Raw genomic sequence first — 21,683 nt, 5'->3', positions numbered from 1 at the left:
AATTAAATATTAAATATTACTCCCTCCGTTTCATAATGTTAGTCCCATATACTATTTTGGACGTTTCAAAAAGATCTACCCATATTGAATATATTTCATTTATAACTTGATTTTTTTAAAAAATTAATTGGTTGTGGATTGATGACATGACTCTAAGTAAAGAAATCTTTACCTTAAATTATGCAATTATGACTTGTGCTTTTCTAATAAAAAATTTAAAAGTTAAATAAGGAAAACTAATTATGAATTATGTTGTACTTTAATTTTAAATTTCAAATATATTTTTGTTCTTATTTTATGTGATTAATTCCATATGAGACTAATATTATGAAACGGAGGGAGTAAATAATAAAAAACCTAAAATAGGGATGAAAAAAAAAAAAAAAAAAAAACGCCTTTAGTCAGGAAACAAAGCTAGAGGGGAAAAAAATAAAAGCAAGCAAAGGGCATCCAGCTCCTTCTCCGCCCCATTTCATTCGAAATTTTGAAGAGAATACCCAGAAATTCAACTCATTCACTCAATCCCCAGGTACATAATCATCCTCTTCTATTCTTTTATTCTTCAATTATTTGCTTGATTGCCCATTTTTTGCTTGACTGCTCAAGAACAAGACCTAGAATTTCAATTACGATACATGTCACAATGATATTATTGCCTGATTTGATCTCTTGTTCTAGTTTTTAATTTTTTTAAAAAAATTTAGCCAAGAAACATATACAAATTTCATGTTATAATTCGCCTTTTTCGGCCTTGGAATTAGGGATTTTGGTTATAATTCACCGATTGATTGAAATGCAAATTCCGGAATTTTTATTTGTTCAACAGTTGAATGTGTGATTATTTCATGTTTGGTATTTTTTTTTTTATTTATTTATTTTTTTTTTAATTTGTTGAGTTTTTAACTTGTTGTATTAAGTAGGATTGTGTGTAATTTGTTGTCTCATTTTGTCATTTTAAACTACTCATGTCTTATTATTTAGATGTTCTTTGCAATTTGGTTTTGTAACCTGATCGATTTGTTTCTCAATAATATCATTTTAAAGTTGTTTGCAATGTGAATTCAAGCGCGATCGATTTGTTTCCCAATATTATGTCTTAACAATTTTCAGTTTTTTCGTATAATTTGCTATCTCAGTCTTGTCCTTGACCGCCTTCCTTCCTTCTGATTTGATATGCAGCTAACTTCGTAGTCTTCAAGCTAGCCGAGGATTTGAATTTTCTGACTTGTCTATTCTATTCCTAGAAATATGCAGGTTATTTTCCTTATCACTAACTTTAACTATAATCTTTCTATTCGTACGATTTCAAGCCTTCCTCCTAGATTGATCCTTTATGTCTGTTTAAGATGATTAAGTTGTTAATTTGTCATGATTTGTATCCTGATTGATACTTAATACCAACTCGGCACCATACCACAAAGTGTATCAATGCCCATCTTTTCTATATGTGCGAACATGTCAGAACTCTCAGGAGATAGGTAGGTGGTTTTATGTAGTTAACATATCTTAATATGCAGTTAATTGTCCTAGAAACACAAGCTATTCAATTTATTTCATCTTAGCTCTCAAGCTATGAGTCAATAGCTATTTGGAATATGTAGTGCCATTTGATTCTATTATAGTGCTCCATTGAAGGCCTATGAACCCTGTACAATAGTTTGCCAAAAAATTGCGAATGGTTTGACAAACAATTTGAACAATATGTGTGAAACATTATCAGACATAAATGGAGTAGAACTGGATAAGTGGAAATCAGAGCACCATTAGTTGGATGTAGGGAAATGTAGTAGAGATTCAAAAGCTTAAGAAATACTGTTTAGCTGTCAAGTGTACAAAGGTCTTCAAAGTGTGAATGTATGTAGCATGGCTTGGCACTCTATATCTCATCTTATTGTGATTATGCTTCATATGAAAACATAATCCTGAACTTTCTAGTTTCTATATGGTGCTTTTAGCTGTACCTTAGTGGCGGAAAAGATATGGTTAACTTATTTTCTCTCCAAAGGCCTACACTGTGAATTTATAATAGATGTGAAACACTTGAAAAATATGTGTCAGTGAACTCTTTAGATTTTTTGCATGTATCGAGTCTTTAGAATCCCTACAATAATGGCCTTTGAGCAATCTGGCATAAATTAACATCGACATCTTAGAAACCTTATCCATGATCCACATTGGGCATTTGTTATGTGTAAGATAAAGCTGTGATGAATCCTTCAAAGATAATTAAGATAGATGTCAAAGTGATAAATTATTCAAGGCATATTGAGAAAATGTTTGTACTCAACTTAGCAAATATTGATCTACCAATAGTAATGTTAGCTTTAGCTCAAATAAGCAAGGAAGATGGAATGGTTGGAGACAACAAACAGAATATTGTGTTTTATCATCATGTGTTACGTGTGATTTTCAGTTCAATAAGACAAAGGGAGGGTTGCATTGGCTAGTCTTATACCTGTATTGCTAAAGCTATTGGAAGTTATGCTTCTTGAGAGGGAATTGCTCTCCTAGTGAATTGGATAGTGTATATGTTAAACTAATACTTGGGATCTTAGGGACCTTCCTTTTAATTTTTTTATTTACCATAGATGTAAATAATGTTTTCTAGGTGCATTTTGGAAGTTATTTTATAATTAGTATGAAAATGATATTTTCTTACCAATGTTATGGTTGGTTTTGATGACCATTAAGAGGTAAACAATACTTATATGGAAAGGATGGAGTGTATTGATATTTTTTGAGGGAAAGCTAAGACAATATTAAAAAATAAAATTGAAATGTGCAAAAGAAGGATAAATTTGTTCTAGATTGTTTTATAAGGAGGTGAATGGTAGTAGAAGGTGTTTTACTCATTTGGATGAATGGTTAGAGTTTTCACTGTTGTGAGAAAAAAGAAGTCAATGTTCTCTATTGAGTGGTTTAAAGGCTCTAATGGTTTAACTATGGCCTTTTTCCAGTAGTATCCAGATTTGATCAAGCTAGGGTATTTTTGACAGTTATATGATAGTAGAATATTGGGAAAAAGCATGAATTCAATTTTCATTTTCCTATTACCTATGAAGGGTAGGTTTGTCATGTTTAGAGACTACCTCTCAATCTACTTTACTAGTGCATGCAAAATTGTCTCAAAAGCATAGCGAATAAGGATTTGTGAGGTAGAAAAGAAATAAAGGCCCAGGGAGGCACTTTTTGATTATTACTATGTGTTGTTGTAAAGGGAAAATAAATTTTGGATGCGGCGCTCATGGAGAAGGAAGCCATGGATGAGGCTCATTATAAATCCTGTGAGGGTTAGGATTTTTTGTTCATTTTTGATAAAGCCCATGATACATAGAATTAGGAGTTTGAAGCCTTGAGAGGAAAGGATTCAGTGTGAGGCGTCTGTCATTTCTGTCATGATTAATGGGGGTCCTAAGGAATGATTCCCTTCTTCTAGTGGTTTGCTAAAGGAAAATCCTAGAATGGGGTTTAGACCCCTGTTCTGCAAATTGGATTTGTGTGTTCCACACTTCCACAGTGCTTCCAATTTGCTGAACCCTTTGACCCAGTTCAACAAACCTATATCTCACATCTTCTGTCTTATTATTTACTATTCGATTCATCCCAGACGTACTCAATTCGCTACACGTTCCCATACTACAAATTGTATTTTACTGCACACCATGTAACATTGGTCAAGAGGATTGATTAAAGGTTTTAAGGTGGATAGAAAGGTAGTTCAGGTGTTCTAATTGCAATATGTTGATGATAGTAACTTATCCCTGGAAGCTGGTAAAGGCACTAGTGTGCTTCATGACTTTGAGGTGGGCTTTGGTTTGTGAAACTATCTCTCAAAGTGTTGACTGCAGGGATCATTCTGGAGAGGTATGTACTATGTAGCTTTGGTTGGGTGTCAAGGTGACCTTTTAGAAATCTAGGCTTCTTGCTAGGGAGTAATTCGTGTTTGGAAGTTTTTAGAAACCTATAATTTTAATGATTTCTAGAAGGCTTAACTGGCTGTGTGCTTCTCACTTGGCAGCAAAATTGCCCTTATAACTATACCCTTTTATTTTCTATCTTTATTTGATGTTCCGGTCTCTATTGCACATAAGATTGAGAGGTTGATGAGGGGATGCCTGGTCTTTGTGAGGAGGCATGGACAGTTTAAATTTGGTGTGTTGTCCAAAGGGAGAAGGAGGTTGGGTTTAAGATTGGTGATGGCAAGCAGATTCGTTTTAGGGAAGGTGTTTTTGAATAGAAGACCAGTCTATTAGTGCCACCATCTCACGCCTGTTAATCTACTCTAAGATAATTCTCTATAATCGTGGTTTTATTATTGTAATTTGCCTGACTTACATTTCAGGAGAGCCCTGATATGTGGTCTTTTTACATTGTTGCTGAATCTGGAAGCTAAGGCTCTCCTTAAGGCGAGGGCTTTTGTGTGGACACTTTCTTTAGTCAAGATCAACATAATTAAAATTCTCCAAAAACAGAACTCTGTAATTCTTGATTGATGTGCTTGCTTTGTCAAGCTAGATATAAGACTTGCTTGCATTTTCCCTTTAATGTGAGTTAGCTCAAAGAAGACTCTTTGTGGTAATTAAGAGACTTGGGTTTGCCCTTTTTAACTTGAAGATTGGCTACAAATTCAGTGTGTGTGTGTGTTTTTGGGGGGTGGGGGGGGGGGGGGGGGGTTTGGAAGGGTTGAGAATAAACTTTTTGGAGGAATGTAATGTTGTTAGGTGGGTTTTGTTTTCAGCGACGATACTTTTTGAAATGACAGCAAGTTTTTCTTGTATAGCTCTATTGACTTTGCCAACATGAATGATAATTATTCCTGAATTTGTAAGAAATTTGATTTAGAATGTATATTTACGAGGAGGGTATTCTTATTACTTTTGACAATTTTTTTCAAGTTATCCAAGTATCTCAAAGGAGTTGTATAAAGTCTACACAGTTTTTGCTGTTTCTATTCTCTGTACTAAGCTACATGTTAAATTTTTTGTTGTCTGATTTTAGGCCTTGTTCACTTCACCTTAAAAAAAATAATATTCAGTAAAATAATTTCAGTTCAGCAAAAATAATTTCAGTTCATTAAAAATAATTCCAGTTCAGTAAAAATAAGTTCAGTTGAGTAAAAATAATTTTAGTTCAGTAAAAATCAGCAAAAATAATTTAAGTTCAGTAAAAATAATTTCAGTTCAAGAAAAATAAGATGAAGTGAACGGGGCCTTGGTTTAATTTGCTCTGAAATTTAAGCAAAAATTTCATGCTTTATTTATAAATGAAAGGAAAAGTAGAAAAAAAATCTCATTTTATTGCTGGGGTAAGGCTGTGTACATACGACTCTCCCTTGCCTTTAAATGAGTGGAATCTCTCTAGAGGTATTAGGAATTGTATATGTTGAGGTTGTTTTTGTAAATGTCATTAATGACTTTTCTCCAGCAATAAGTGTTCATAAAGGTCATTAATATCTTTAATCGCCTGTTAATACTTGCAACAATTTTTCACTCACGTTTTCTGTAACAGCTTGACTTATGGCATTCTCGTAGATGTGTTCACATTGGTTAGTTTGAGGAGGCTTGACATAAATTAGCATATCTGCTTTTATGGCAAGCATAGGCTTTCAAGAGAGTAACAGAGATCCCCTTGATTCCCAAAATTGCAGAAAAGTAGTAGTAGTTAAGACTTAAGAGAGAGATTGATATTTGGATATTTTGCAGTTTGGTGCCTCCAACATGCACTTTCCCAAGTATATTACTGAATCTAATGTATAAATAGGCCCTAGGGTGCAAATCATGGAGGTTGATTTGCTTGTTAGGTGTGTCAAGGTTGTTTTAGTGACTACCGATATTTGTTTCCTGTTGTTCCACCATGTGGTAGCTCTCTTGGCTTGTATGTATAAAAGTTATATTTTGGTCTTTGTTTCTACTGCAGGCATCCAGGGCCAGGTTGTTCAAGGAATACAAAGAGGTGCAGCGAGAAAAATCTGCTGATCCCGATATTACACTTGTTTGTGATGACACCAACATATTTAAATGGACTGCTTTAATCAAGGTAAATGACATGCCATCAGCTCTGCTCTAATATTTGCTTGATGTTACTAAGCCATTGCTTTTGTTCAGGGCCCATCAGAAACTCCTTATGAGGGTGGTGTTTTCCAGCTTGCATTTGCAGTGCCTGAACAGTATCCTCTGCAACCTCCTCAAGTGCGATTTTTGACAAAAATCTTTCATCCTAATGTCCATTTCAAGGTAAGGGTGTTTGGTAAAGTGGGGAGGATTGACAACAAAAGAAACATAATTTTTCAGATTTTATTACATATTTAACTTATGCCAGTGATATGGCCCTACCATAGGCTTCTCTCTACTTAATGTTCCATTGATTAGTAATTTAGTGGTAAACTCACAACCATAGCACACAAAAACACACAAGATCAAGTTGGAGCAAGCAAGAGTTATAAATGGTTTTGTAGTTGTGTGACAGAAATGATTATTTCCAACTTGCAGACTGGAGAGATTTGCTTGGACATCTTAAAAAATGCTTGGAGCCCTGCTTGGACATTGCAATCTGTGTGCAGAGCAATAATCGCTTTGATGGCTCATCCGGAAGCTGATAGCCCCTTAAACTGTGATTCAGGTAGATCCATTAGACCTTGATACTTTTATGCCATGTTATGCTGCTTTGTTTTTTTGCTCTCTAGTTCTCCTTTATCTATGATGCAGCCATTGTAGGTAGGGATAGTATTTTCTTGTTGGATGTCACTCAAGTCAGGATGTTTTGCTTTCCTTGGTGTTTACTACTTTCTACATTATAAAGTAAAACCAACTTAATCTGAAGCAACCTTTTGCCTTTTAAATCTTCCAAGTTTATGGTTATCCAAACCTAAAGATGCTACTTTTCAATTTTTCATGAGTTTTCTGTTGATACTTTCTAATAGCTCAATTTGACTATGATAGGCAATCTTCTACGATCTGGAGACTTAAGAGGATTCCAGTCCATGGCAAAGATGTATACAAGACTGGCAGCCATGCCAAAGAAAGGATAAGCTTAAGCACCCCTCTTTGCTTGCATACTTTGTTATCGTTAATCTGCACAATGAAGAGAGACATTTATCCCCCACGTCGTATCTATGTCTTCGTTGATTTTAAAGTTTCAACGAAAATTGTCTCTAATTTGAGTATATTATTTTATGATTGTCCCAAGATGCTTTCCCCTGTTGGCTCTGCTCCGTAGTTCCAAGGTTAAAAAGGATGAAAAAAGAAATTTGCCAAGCCCAATTTTAAAATGTAATACTTCGTAAAAGAGAAATCTGTTTTTTATTTTTTTGCCAAACCCAATCCTAAAATGGTAATACTTCGTAGCAAGTTTAGCCCTGACATCGTTTTTGGTGGTTTCCATTGAAAATGATGTCATCAAATTCTTGTTAAGATTTACTAAGACTTGTCCAAATTTATCACTTTAGCCCTAAGATTCAAATGTACGACATATTATTTTTATTTTTTATTTTAAAATCTCTTTATATGTAAAAAAAAAAATTTAAAAAAAAAAAAGAAAAAAAAGGATAATAAAAATAAAATTGAGTTGGGTCTCAATCTCAAATTTTAAATTGAGTCTTGAAATTTCAAGACTCAACTTGAGACTTGCTTGAGATTTAAAAAGAAAAATAAGGGAAGTCTTAAAACTCAAGATGATGTTACCCTAAGTCAGACTTTTGGTTTTTTTAAAAAAAAATTCATGGATATTGATTTTCCCCAATTATTCTCGTTTTTCTTTGTTTAGTTTGTGAAGAGGTGGAAAATATTTTCCTTTACAAAATAGGGAAAGCTACATTTTTCTTTACAAAACAAGGGAAGTTACATTTTTCTTTACAAAACAAGGGAAGCTACATTTTCCACCCTTTTCTTTACCTTTTTTATTTTATTTTTTATTTTTTAATTTTTAATTTTTTTTTTTTTTTAAATATACCTCTTTTTTTACTTTTCTCTTATCCATCCTTATACTACATATTTCCATTCGTATTTTTCATTTTTCTTGTAAAGAACCAATTTAAGGAAAACTAATTTGTAATTGTGGTTTCATAGAAAATGTTTTAGGTCAAACTAAACAGGGCTTTAAATGGAAGTTGAGCTGAAAAAGTTTACCATGGTAGTCCATGATCATTTTTCAGGTTAATAAAGAGAAAATCCAAGTTGATCTTGGTGATAAACTTGGATTGTTTATCTTATGGCAAAATTGTAATAAAACTGCATTAATGTGCATGCCCAGACAATAAAAAATTGCTTTTGAATAAAACTTCTGACATATTGCTAGTTGGCAAAGAAAAGTAAGAAGACATATATAACAAACGTCTGTTTTACCTCAAAAATGTAACCACAAATAGTGTCAAACTTCTTGACCATTAATGGAGTCTGAAAACGTACTCATCTTCAAGACTTAATGGTGGAATTTCAAGGGAGGGAAATATAAATTACCCTTTGGGGTTAACTATGCCTTGAATTTCTCTATTTTCGTAAAATTTTGTTTAATTTGGCAGCGAAGCCGCCATTAATATCGGTGCTGGTGTCAGTGTCGGTGTCAGGGTAAGAAGAAGAAAGATGAAGGTAGGTTGGTCGGAGGAAGAAGAAAGATGAAGGTGGGTGGGTTGTGTGAAGAATATTAAGATGGTGGTCGATTTTTAGTTGTGGATCGAAGGGGAAGGAGATGATGGTTGAAACCGGACTACCGATGGTGTTTATGGGAAGAAGCAAGAGATGATAGTTCCAATATGGTGATAACTGAGGAGGAATAAGGAAGCTTGACGACATTTGCAATTGGGTTGAAAGGAGTTAACTCCACGTGACAAGCAAATGACCTTGGCACCCCTGACTAAAGACGCGAAAAGACCATTACACCCCGTGATAAACGGTCCAGGTTTATCACCGAGATCAACCTGGCCAGTTCGTTAATTAATTACTTTGTATTTACTAATAACCAAAAACAATGACAGCATTCACTATAATCTTATCTTGTAGTTAGCTTGTAGATCTGAATGTATCCATTGGTAACATAGTCCAACTGTCAATAAATAAATAAATAAATAAATAAATATTGGTAACATAGTGCTCCAATCAGTTGTCCCAAACTCCCAATTCATTCACAATCTTTCAGCACTTCCATGAAGTGAAATCTGAAACTATACCATTTAAAACATCCAATACTAAGAAGTGGAACAGAAGTGTGAACCAAAGCCTGTGTCATTATTCTATACAGATGGAACTCTCTACAATGGTAATCTACTAATGAATACTGTGACAAGTGACTACTACTGTGTCAACAAACAAATCCCTATGTACCCACCCTTACACAGTAGGAAATAAGATGTCTACAAAATACAAATGAATGGACAAAGTTTCCGTATGAACTGCTTTTACATAATACAATCAGCAAACAATATCATCAAAACGATAATAAAAATGAATTGATCGTGTATTCGTGTGTAAGTAAGAGTGCTATCGTTGAGTTGAATGAGTATAAGGAGCATTTCTTCTATTTACATTACTTCTTGTTCTTGCTCCTGGGAATATTACAGGTCTGCAGCATACAAGTGCAAACATCAACTCCATTGTAAACATTATCATACTGAGCCAAACAAATATAGTTCTTCTCCAATACCATAGGATACGTTTAAAGAATGGAAGTCTGGATTCCAGATGTACAAACGCATCATATACTTCAGGGATACCAGCTGCCAGCCGAAATTCTGCTCTTTGTTCCATTGTTATCTTCAAGCAAGCAGTAGGAATGACCCCCTCTTTGTACCCCAGGAACTTAAACTTCAAAGTTTGGGTCTCGGACAGATAACCAGTGACAAGAGGAACAATCTTGAAAAATGTCAACAGTAGGCGAAGTGGCTGGCTTTTAAATTCCAACATGCATGGATGGCTGAAACTGCCAAGGGTTTTACCATTTTCCGATAGGAATTCTACCCTCACCTGCAGACAATAACCAAGTCATTACATCCCTCTCATAAAGTGGATTACTTCTTAAAACAAATCCTTAGCTTTACAGTTAGCATTGTTGTTATAGCGGTCAAACATTTATAGCACCATATTTGACTTCCTAAATCCAGTTATTCTAGCCAAATGTACCTCAAGTTTAAATGTGTGAACTCCCCTATGGTCATTTGCTGACCAGCACCCAAAGATTGTCTCTAACTGAAATTCTACAGCTCAGGATTATCAACGAAAAGACTGCTATTGGCTTTGTGATTTTTTTTTTTTATTAAAAAAAAAAAAAACTAAACTTATGTTGGATTTAGACCATAAGTGTTGCTTCTGTTGATATCCTTATGAGAGATGCTTTGATTTGAAAGCTACTAAACTTCTCTGCATACAATTCTTATTGATGTAGGAAAAAACCTTGTATTAAACTGTCTCAAGCAAGATTGGGAAATTCCTTGCTGCATAAATTATTGTTTCCTTGCTCGTGATGTCTAAGTTGAGGTTTTCTATTTGTGCGCAGATTTATCATTGTTTCCCTGAATCCAGCCATGGACTTCCTGACCAACTATGGCCTTTTGTGTCCTCTCTTTCTCTTTATCTTGAAGCGCTAGATCCCAACCCCTCTCTTATCATCTAAAGGAGTGAATTAGGTTAGTTTTCGTCTAGAATCTAGCCTAGGATTTCTTTCATCATAATCTTGTAGAACGCCAAGGTCAGTCAGATGTTAATTTATACTCCTATTGTTCTTCCATCTTAAAATAGTTATAATAATAAGAGTTTTAGGCTACCAATTAGAGAGTGACAGAAGCAAAGAACCTTAAAAGGTAGAATAATTTATTGTTTACAAGAAATTTTAATAAAATTCCAAAAAAATAAACATACCAGCAAAACTGTGACTTTTCCATACTATCTTCACTTATACTGTCAGCTAACTAGATCAGTCACAATCTAAAACTTAGTCAACCACAAATCCAAGGGCATTAAAAGTTTTTTTGACATCATCTCAAAACATATAAACAAAAATCATTACTTAAGGCTAAGTGACACATCATTACACTTTGTTTCGATGTCAATATATGAGGGAAAAGAAGGGGAGGGCAAGAGGAAGTGGAGGGGGAAGATGGAGTTCCAATTCCCTCCAAATCTCTCCAATTTTGGAGGAATAGTGTTTATTAAAGGAGGGCAAATGGATCCCACTCCTTCCCTCACCCAACCCCTTATCCAAACAAGAAAACTTGTTCCCCTCCCTATCCCTCCCCTCTTTTTTTTATCCATTTCCTCTAATCCAAACAAAGTGTTAATCTGATTAGGACCAACTTCTTCCAGTTTCCAAGTGCAGAACAGAACACAAAGGGGGTACTCCCAATTGTAACGTTACACTAGAATCTTATTCTACAACAATAAGCATAGTCACTGAGGCACGAGAAAAGAGGCGGACGGGATAAAACCAAAAAAAAAAAAAAAAAAGCACGAGAAGCTTGCAGAACACAAATATGATTGACACTTATTGTAAATAGACCAGGAAGAAAAGGAAGCAACATAATTGCATCACTTGTACTGTAAACTGTAAAGCCATGGTGTCAAAAAGATGTTTGTAAAACCAATAGTCAACCAAATAGACCATAAGCAAGTTAACAGAGAGGAATGCTAAAAAGATTACTAAATGTATTGGAAAATTACAACCCTTTCCATTAATGATTCCAAAACAAAAGAAAAAAATAGTTCTTGCAAAGTACAGATCGAGTACCAACACTATATTATAAAAAGAAAATCTACCATCATAACGAAGGAAAATAAAGAAAATTGTGGTGTGAAAAAATCATATGATATGAGTTGAGCAGCATTGTTCCAATCGTCAGCAGAATAGTGCAGAACACTTCAAGTTCAAACATAAATAAAAAACCAACTACAATCAACTTATAACTAAGGGCCTGTTCTCTTCGGCTTATTTTCAGTTCTATTCGGTTCCTAATTTCCTTCCCTCATAAAATATTCAGTTCAATTCCAGTTACTTCAGTTTAGTTCCAATCACCTCAGGCCTCAGCTCAGTAAATTAGAAGAGGCCCTAAGGCTGAACCATTACCAAGTCACTACCCAACTAACACAACAAGGCAATAAAAAGCACATACAACCAACTCAGCCAAAATAAAGACCATTACTCATAATCTAAGCCCCAAAAGATGTTTGTAAAACAAGTAGTCAACCAAATAGACCATAAGCAAGTTAACAGAGAGGAATGCTAAAAAGATTACTACTCCCTCCGTCCCTAAAAGTTCGACCCTTTTGGCCTAATTTTAGTCCCAAAATGATTGACCCATTTGCATTAAAATACCCACCAATTTACAACAATATTTGTGCAAAATTAGCTTCCCCATATAAAATTTTGTTTTTTCATTTATTTTTAATACTCTCTCTCTACTTTTATACAAACCCCATGTAAATTTATTTTTCCAATATGATTTTACTTCTTTTTATTTAACTTTCTTAATACCCGCGAAATCAACCCAAAAGGGTCATTCTTTCGGGGACGGAGAGTAAATGTATTGGACAATTACAACACTTTCCATTAATGATTCCAAAACTAAAGAAAAAAATAGTTCTTGCAAAGTACAAATAGAGTACCAACACTATATTATAAAAAGAAAATCTACCATCATAACGAAGGAAAATAAAGAAAATTGTGGTGTGAAAAAATCATATGATGTGAGTTGAGCAGCATTGTTCCAATCGTGAGCAGAATAGAGCAGAACACTTCAGGTTCAAACATAAATAAAAAAACCACTACAATCAATTTATAAATAAGGGTCTGTTCTCTTCAGCTTATTTTCAGTTCACTTTAATTCCTAATTGCCTTCTCTTATAAAATATTCAGTGCAGTCAGTTCCGATCAGTTCTGCTTAGTAAATCTAAACAAGCCCTAAGGCTGAAGCACTACCAAGTCACTACCAACTAACACAACGAGGCAATAAAATCACATACAACCAACTCAACCAAAATAAAGACCATTACTCATAATCTAAGCCCAGAAAATTAGAGTATTAAATAAATGAACACTCAGAAGACGAGAGCTTTCACAAGGGAAATGTACCTGAAAGACTCCCAGATTTCTATTATAATCCGACTCTGGCAAAACCATGGTAACAGTAGCCTGCAACTTATGATTTGGAGGTATAACCCTGGCATATCCAACAACATTATCATCCTCATATTTATCCCTCCATTCTTCAGTCGGACAACTAGTAATAGGCACGAAAGCAACCGGCTTGCTTTTCGTGTAGTCAAAATTCAATCCCTGCTTCAACAGGAATGGTTCTTCAACAAAACAATATCTCATCATCAACCCACCAATCACAAATGCACCAATCAACAAAACCACTAAAATGAAGCACACATAAACTGACCAAAACAATCCCCAACCGCAACGCAACACGAGCTTCAACCATGATTTATGCTCATTCAACCATTCAGACATATAAGGACTCAATGTATCACCAACAAGATTCAACCATTTAGTTAATTTTCCAATCAAATAACCCTTACCAAGCCCAATTATAAGCAATGGATTCACAGCAAACAAGCAAGAATAATAAAGTACCCAAAAAGGGAAACTAATAACATTAATCAACAAATTAAATTGAAACCCAATTGCTTTAATTAACAATTCAGCAAGAATACCCAATGAACCAAACTGCCCATCATCATTTTCCGTCTCCCTCGCCATCGCCGCCAATGAACTGAACTGCCCATCATCATTTTCCCTCTTCCTCACCGCCTCCGCCGCCGATGAGCTAAACTGCCCATCATCATTTTCCCTCTCACTCGCTGTCGCCGCCGATGAACTTAACTTCCCATCATCATTTTCCCTCTTCCTCACCACCTCCTTCGCCGGAGGCGACGATGGCGCCGTCGATTTTTCTGGTTTTTCGTCGGTAGTGACCGTAGAGCTCTCATTTTCGACGGTTTCCGACGTCACTTCGGTTTTATCTGAATCCAATTTCTGGGTATTATTACTCCCAAAATCCTTTAATTTTCGATTTCTCAGAGACTTGCGACGGCGGAGACCTGCTGCTGAGACACTTGAATTGGGGAAAGAAGAGAGAGAATGTGAGGATTGAGAGGTTGAAGGAGAATCATCGGGAGTACTTGGGCAATCGTAGAAGGGGAATTCATCGGAAGGGTTGAGGAATTCGTCGTCTTCATCGGTTGATTTTGCATCTTCCATTTGATGAATTTAGAGAAGATTGGGTTTTTGGGTTGAAGTGATTAGGGTTCTTCGTGGGATTGATTTGGCGGGGAAGATAGAACAGATTTTAATTGAATTATTTTGGGAAAACAGAACTGCTTGATCGTTATCGTATAGATCATTATGAAGAGGTCAATGTGGACGGAGAAGTATTGGTGCATAGGGGCTATATGCCAATAAAACAAATAGGATGACATTTTTGTTAATAATGGAAACATGAGAAAAAACGGTGGTATAAAATTTGATGGTAAAAAGTATTACTATATGCATAATGGTACCTTAAATGTACCACTGCATCATTAAGGGAGAGAAAAAAATAATAAAAATCCAAAAATGCCCTTCTATGTGCTTGTGAAACACATATGCTCTATGCACCTAGATGCACTCAATGTGGACATGGTAACCAATTGGTTTTGCCCGTATAGTAGTGATTTAGGTTACACTAGATAGGGATGACCGCTTGTTTGATCCTTGACAACACACAATTAGGAAAAGCCACCATCATAAACCGAGTCCGAATCCGAATTAGCTCAAAGAGTGAAGTGGGTGGAATACAAAAAGAAAATTAAAAAAAAAATGGTATGTGAGTGATGAGATAAATACTTCTCGTTTGTTAAAGAGCTTTTGAAGTAGGTTTTAGCTTTTTGAGGCTTTATAGACCAAACAAAAAAGCTAATTTGAGTGTTTGGTAAATAGCTTATTGAAATTGTTTTTTAGGCTAAAAAAACTACTCAGTATTTTTTATAAACCTTAAAAAAGAAGCTTTTTTAAATTAGCTTATTAACATTTAGCTTTCTAGTTACTCCGAATTACATGCGCTAATTAATTTTACACAACCAGCTAGTTACACTAGATAGTATAGCCAATTATACCAACCAATCACTAACTAATTACCAAACAGAGCATATATGGGGTTAATAGACGTTATTACATTTCACTATGTAGACAATCATAACAAAGGGATTAGTTTGACATTTCATTATGTAGACAATCATAACAATAGGGATTAGTTTAATATTTTATTATGTAGACAATCATAACAAAAAGGGGTTCAAACCGATTTCACTTTTAGCTTGTAAGTTGTGGAAGTACCCAAAAACTATAAACTCCAGCACAAGCCTACACCCCAACATTGTATGACCATGTCTAGTAGAGTTTCATTCTAAAACCAATTGAAGATAGGTAGAGTAGTTCAACTATTTTCCTAACACTTTTATTAACCTTGTAAGTGGACTCTCTTTTTATGGCTTAGCCCATATTTAATTGTTTAAACTTTAAAATGGAGATTATGGCTATGTTTTCTAGCATATTCTTGGCTACATGCTTGTGTTGCAATAATAGTTGCAACAACCCTAAAAAAACCTAACAATTATAACATAATACTAAAACAGACATCAAGAATGACACGTGTCAATTTCTAGCATAGTTTTTTTCCCTTCAAAACACCCCTTTCCTTTTTTTTTTGCTAGAATCTTCTTTAAAAATTTTAGTACAATGTAACTATTATAATATTATTCTAAATCTTTTATATGTATCTTTTATAACACTAGTCATTGGAGCACGCGCGATGCGCGTGCTCCCCCGACGGCAAGATAAGTAATATTCGTGGTTGTGTTCGGGTTTTGTGATATTCGTGGTTGTGTTCGGGTTTTGTGATATTCGTGGTTGTGTTGGGTTTTGCATTAGCAAGGACACATGAATTTACAAGTCATAACAAGAAGTAGTGATAAAGTTTTTACGGAGAAATATTTATAGAAAAACAATTTTAAAAGAACAGGTTTCTAGAATTTGTTAGAATTTAAAGATTTTTTAAAAAATTATATTCTTTTAGATATTATTTCTGAACGCAATATGGTTTCTTATTGAGTAGCTTAATTATTAACAAATATCTCGTCTTAATATGATTATGATAATAAGGAGCAGTAATAAGGAAATACAATTTTAAAGGTTAAAGTTCTGTAAAATGGATTAAATACAAAGCATATGAAAGAATTGTATATTTCTTTGTTATCAGTCTAAATAGTTGGTGTGATCTAAATTTCTTCAAAGCTTGTTTTGTAATTTTACATTTTTTCTTCGAGTTGAATGTTGAATTTTAGTACTATTTTTATCCTCGGAATTTGTTTTCCCTAAGTGAATATACGATCTAATTTAGGCAAAAGTTACTGTATTCTTCCCTTGGCCTTTGTCTCCTTGTTTTTTTATTTTTTATTTTGTTATAAAATATCTCCTTGCCCTTCTTTTTCTCAACTCCCCCCTCTCTTTCTTTCTCTCTTTTCCCCCCTGTCTCTCTCTCTCCCTCTCGTATGTGATGAGTGTCATTTTGACATTTATTTTCTAGTCATGTTCCTAGATTTTTATGTTAATTCCTTTAAAATTTAATGTCTTTATTAAGGTTTTTGATATTTTATGACTTATTTCTCCTTTGTATGTTTTCATACATTATTGAGGTCATTTTGGAAGATTATAAGATGAACAAAATAAAGGGATTCCATGTCTTTGAAAAGAAATATGATATATGCAAACTTAAGGAAATATTACGTAAGAATCCAACACGTTCTACCTTAAGGTTGAAATCATTTCTTAAATATGTTATCAATCAGATTAATTTTCTATACAAATTACAATATTGATTTTTTATCATATGAAATTGAATTAATTGACCATCCTTTTCTCCCCCTCCCTCCTTTTCTTTCCTTTCCTATCTTATGATTTTCAAAATTTATAAAGTTATGCTTTATTTGCATTTCCCCCTTTCTCAATCATTCTCATCTCTCTTTCCATCTTTTGTTACATTGCACCACTTATGTTTTCCAAATTTTAAAGCCTTTTTAAAAATATTGTTTTTTTTTTTTTTCAATTTCTAAATCTTTGTCATGCCATTCTTGTGAGTATTGTTTTTTAAAATTTCAGCTGGCCTAAAAAAGAGATCTTGAGATTTGCAAGCTTATTATTACAGTAATTTACCTCTTTCTTAAAATATTCAGTTCAGTTCAGCTTCAATAATTTCAGTTCAGCTTAACCAGTCAATCAGAACAGGCCCTAACCATGATTGACTAAAAATTGAAAAGTTTATTATTAATCATTTTTGCATAAGCCAAAATTTATCTTGTTTGTAGAAACAAGGATTTTGTCCCCCAAAATCTCAATGTACTATATGACCCCCTGCGCCACTCCCCCTCCCTAAACTTTAGGGATCACTTATCTACAAGAGGCAGAAAACACTCAAAGCAGAGTAAAGTGTAAGATTTCGAATCTTAACCATCCCAATTGTCATTTAATGTGAGCCGCAAGGCAAAAATTATACATGAATTTCAGAATCAGTGAACAAATTTCTATATGCTGTTTCTCTAAACGAGAGTTACAACAGATGAATCAGACATTTTTTCAGGTTATAATGTTATATGTACGTAGCACTGATAATTGTCAATACACAAAGGGAATAATTGCACAGCGGTTGCTTGGATAGTTGTCAAATTTGCGTTTATACCACCGGTGTGTCTCTGCTGCTGCAAACACAAAATTAGCCATCTGCCACAAACCATTGGATTAGACCATCTCAGCTATTACAAATATAGAAACCAAGTAAAATGTCAATTGCTTTTCTATATGCATTTCATTCAAGGTAGGAGGAATTACCACAAATGCAAACATTAACCACACTGTCAGATCTAAGCCTCTGCTAGCAACCACAAGGCCGGCATACATAACCTTCATGATAAATCAACCAAGAGTTACCAAGGAGAACACATGAAACATTGCAAATCTCACTTTAGTGCCTTTTTTTGGGGAGTGGGGTGGAGGGGGTTGATGGAGGAGAAGCATTACAATATCAGCAAGATAATGAGGAGACGAGGCAACTTCGAACCAGTCACCATGAGGGATTCGATATTCGTTATCTTGTTCCTTCACTTCTCGAAGATTTCCCTGATATATTATTAGCAATTTCACATTAGTATAACACTAATCATCTTCAACAAAGCTTGTAAACCAAACACAAGATAACTAATAGTTTAATAAGCAGAATTAAGGGTAAATGGCCAAATGGGTTATTAATAGCATGGAAATATAATCCAATAAATAGACTGTCCTCTAATCACTAAAGCCTGAGAGCCAAGATGTCAGAAATCCCTATGCTACAGCCTACATAATTGACCCCATAGAAATTAATCAAATTATCATAAGGCTCCCAGAAGACACATGGAGACCTGTGACGAAACTCACAAACTGTATCTTAAAATTTACGATGGAATGAGCACCGTGACATTGGAAGAGAGAAGCATACATGAATCAATAAATTAACTAAGCTAAGACAATTCTGAATGATTATGATCTAGTATGCAGAGGACTAATGTTGTTACTATTTTTTTTCCTACTTATTTAGCTAGGGAAAGACTTGCTAGTTGTCATTAGAACAAATAGCATATATCCAGCAAATTACTGTAATAATAAGCTTGCAAATCTCAAGATCTCTTTTTCAGGCCAGCTGAAAATTTTAAAAAACAATACTCACAAGATCAGAGAATCATCAAATAACCTCTCAAGCTTCTTCAATGGAGAGGAAAGTCCAGGAGTTGCTTCAGTGGAGGGTTGGAGGAAGCTCAGAAGAGAAAGGAGAGAGAGAATTGTACCTAGAGATCACCAATTCAACCACGAATCAGACAATTCATCCCAAAAGAACGATCAATCACTCAAATTCAGCCCAAAAAACGAAAGCCAAAAAACAGAAACAAATCGATCAAATAAACCCCAAAATAATCGAAAACCAATCGAACAAATAAAGACAAAAAATCAAAAACAAATCGATCAAATAAACCCCAAAATAATCGAAAACCAATCGACCAAATAAAGCCCAAAAATCGAAAACAAATCGATCAAATAAACCTCAATAAAAACGAAGCAATTTCGCACAAATACACCCACAAAGATTCAACCCAAAAAATTCGAATACACATTGAACATATCAAAAACAACAGGAACATATATGCAAAAATCCACGACAATCAAACCCAAAAATTTGAAACTAAATCAAGAGAGAGAAACAAGATCGTATTTGCGACGGCTTCCTTCCGGCCAACACATCCATTAGTGTGGTTTTTCCAGCACCAGTTACACTTACTAATGCCGTCAATACCCCAGGTCTAAAAGCACCACTCACGTCGCATAGTAATTGTAGACGTTTCATTTCCTAATGGCAAGATAAACAATTATTACGCTAAGCTACATGCTTCATAAAAGAAAAAAGTAAGAAAATATAACTTTACTAAATGAATACAATCTATGAAATACTTGTTAGAAAGATTTACTTACAGATGGTGTATCAACGTAGTAATTGATATGATTGAATGTTAGTGAAAGAGGTTGGAAAGGCAAAACCATTCCTTGTTTAAGTGTAGCAATAGTTGAATTAGTAGTATTGTTTGGATTGCTTAAGGCATCCATCTCAATGCCCTTATTATGTTCCTTATTTCCTAAGGATGTCTTCATGTTCTTTTCGGTCTCATTATCATCTTGAACTATAGTTTTCGGATCATTGAATGCTGAAAACCAAGTAACAAATAAGATTAAGCAGTTAATCATAGAGTTGTCAAAATTAATTATGAACTTCAAACAAAGAGATTAAGTGTGATCAAGTGATCTTACGATTTAAGTATGTTAATGCCACGATATATAAGATGTTGAAGACAACAGCATACCCCAAAAGAGCACCAATACTAATCCAATATACCAATATTCTTCTTTAAAGTAGCCTTTTGATGCAAGGATTAGATTAAATTGAGAAATTCTCAATTCTAAAATGATTAGAATAAAGGAAACCATGGGAATGAAGATAAACCTTAGTAGCAAGCTAGTAAGCTAGAGTCATTGAATTAGTTATCAATATATCAAGAACACACACACAAGTACTCAATTAGGAAGGAAGCACAGCAGCAACAAGCATGGAAAAGTGATACTCAAGAAGAAGAACACAATAACGATCGCACCACAACAACTAACTCACAAGCACCGCACAACGATCCCACACACTACCACACCACAACGATCCCACACACTACCACACCACAACGATCCCACACACTACCATAATACCCACAAAATAATTCCTAAGCAAATAATTTATGCTGGGTAAGTGTTAATCAATTGCTTTCATACTCAAATTAAATTCAACTCTGCCAAATGCCATTAACAAAATTTCGGCATAATTAACCCATTATTCCTTAATACATACCCATAATTCCTTAATCAACAAACCATAATTAACCAAAGAATTCTTCAAACAAATAAACAGATAAATCAAGTACCAAAAACTGATTTTGGGTATCTATGTAAATGGCACCAATAGCTTGTGAATAGTACCAATTACTGATTTTGGTACCTGCTCGGAGGAGGCCTTTGTTGTAGGGAAGGGAGCCGCAAATGGGGGCGTTTTGTTGTTTTAATTTTTCACGCACAAATTACCATCACCTAAACCTGCATTACGAAGGAAAAAAAACTGATGAAAATCATCAATCTCCCAAATCCTTACTAATTAAAACAACAAAAACGCAGAAAATTTTTTAAAAAAATTAAAAACAACAATCTAGATCATAGAAAAAGGGGAAGAATTTCTGTAACCACCCAAAGAATTCAACTGCGGAAAAAACCCAGAAATAACAATAATTTAATCAGTCAAATAAAAGGAAAATCTAATTGAAGAGATGAACACAAAAAATAAACAAAATTAAATCATAAATTTTATGGTTTTGTAGCTCAGAAACTGCTCCAATGGAGGAGATAGAGAGTGAGAGCGGGTAGAGGAGAAACGGGAGGAGAGAGAAATATAGTGAGAGGAGAAGAACAACTCTTGCAAGAACAATATACCCCAGCTGTCACTGCAACAAAAGCCATGAAGAACAACTGGCCTCTCCAATACAGATGGCAAAATCCAAGTGCCTAAGCAAGGGCAAAGTCGGCAATTCCTTAAAATTAAAGGCAGCTATGTCATAACACCAAAAAATACTATTCATAAGGAATAGTAGCAAATTTTGCACTTTTATAATGGTTATGGATATATTTTCCTTTATAGCTGTCACTTTATTTCCCATATCTTTTATTAATTTTTTTTTTATTTTTTTGACATCAATATCTTTTATTAATAAGACAATATATCATAATAAATATATATCCCATACCTCAAATACATCATATTTTATTTCTTCAAATAATAATTATATTTTGAATAAAGTAATTTTGTAACAATATTTAAAATGATGAATCTAATAAATCATAAATTCATACTACACAATTAGACCCCGTTCACTTCACCTTATTTTTACTAAACTAAAATTATTTTTACTGAACTGAAATTATTTTTGCTGAACTTAAATTATTTTTACTGAACTGAAATTAATTTTACTAAACTTAAATTATTTTTGCTGAGTTGAAATTATTTTTACTGATTCTATTTTATATTTCTTCTTTAAAGTTACTGATTTTTT

General features: G+C 34.2%; 2 protein-coding genes across 3 annotated transcripts; one reads left to right on the top strand and one right to left on the bottom strand.

Annotated features, from left to right (window-relative positions):
• The first annotated feature begins 388 nt into the window (after window positions 1–388).
• Window positions 389–7,184, top strand: LOC145579267 (protein PEROXIN-4-like). The gene is made up of 6 exons (XM_081636512.1): window positions 389–529; window positions 1,180–1,254; window positions 5,917–6,036; window positions 6,105–6,233; window positions 6,489–6,618; window positions 6,939–7,184. Exons 2-6 carry the CDS (start codon window positions 1,249–1,251, stop codon window positions 7,025–7,027), a joined length of 474 nt encoding a protein of 157 aa, XP_081492638.1. The 5' UTR covers window positions 389–529; window positions 1,180–1,248; the 3' UTR covers window positions 7,028–7,184.
• A 1,905-nt stretch (window positions 7,185–9,089) lies between these two features.
• Window positions 9,090–14,349, bottom strand: LOC145580264 (seipin-2-like). 2 transcript variants are annotated; one of them, XM_081637683.1, is made up of 3 exons: window positions 13,051–14,349; window positions 9,634–9,953; window positions 9,090–9,552 (listed from the first exon to the last, which is right to left on the bottom strand). In XM_081637683.1, coding segments are annotated over exons 1-3 (1,455 nt in total). In that variant the 5' UTR covers window positions 14,185–14,349; the 3' UTR covers window positions 9,090–9,551. The 2 variants fall into 2 exon arrangements, with proteins under 2 accessions (XP_081493809.1, XP_081493808.1); XM_081637682.1 differs by having other exon boundaries at window positions 9,090–9,953.
• Between the last annotated feature and the right edge of the window lie 7,334 nt (window positions 14,350–21,683).

This window comes from Chenopodium album, chromosome 14 (genome assembly GCF_948465745.1).
Source record: "Chenopodium album chromosome 14, dcCheAlbu1.1, whole genome shotgun sequence".
Taxonomy (NCBI): Eukaryota; Viridiplantae; Streptophyta; class Magnoliopsida; order Caryophyllales; family Amaranthaceae; genus Chenopodium; species Chenopodium album.
This window is presented reverse-complemented; position numbering and strand designations above follow the sequence as displayed.

Bases quoted from the DNA above. Each gene is read 5' to 3' on its own strand.
- LOC145579267 (XM_081636512.1), top strand. The intron at 6,234-6,488 runs GTAAGGGTGTTT...TCCAACTTGCAG, and splicing joins ATCCTAATGTCCATTTCAAG to ACTGGAGAGATTTGCTTGGA. The intron at 6,619-6,938 runs GTAGATCCATTA...TGACTATGATAG, and splicing joins CCCCTTAAACTGTGATTCAG to GCAATCTTCTACGATCTGGA.
- LOC145580264 (XM_081637682.1), bottom strand. From the start codon at position 14,184: ATGGAAGATGCAAAATCAACCGATGAAGACGACGAATTCCTCAACCCT. The intron at 9,954-13,050 runs GTACATTTCCCT...TATTGTCTGCAG, and splicing joins GAAATCTGGGAGTCTTTCAG to GTGAGGGTAGAATTCCTATC.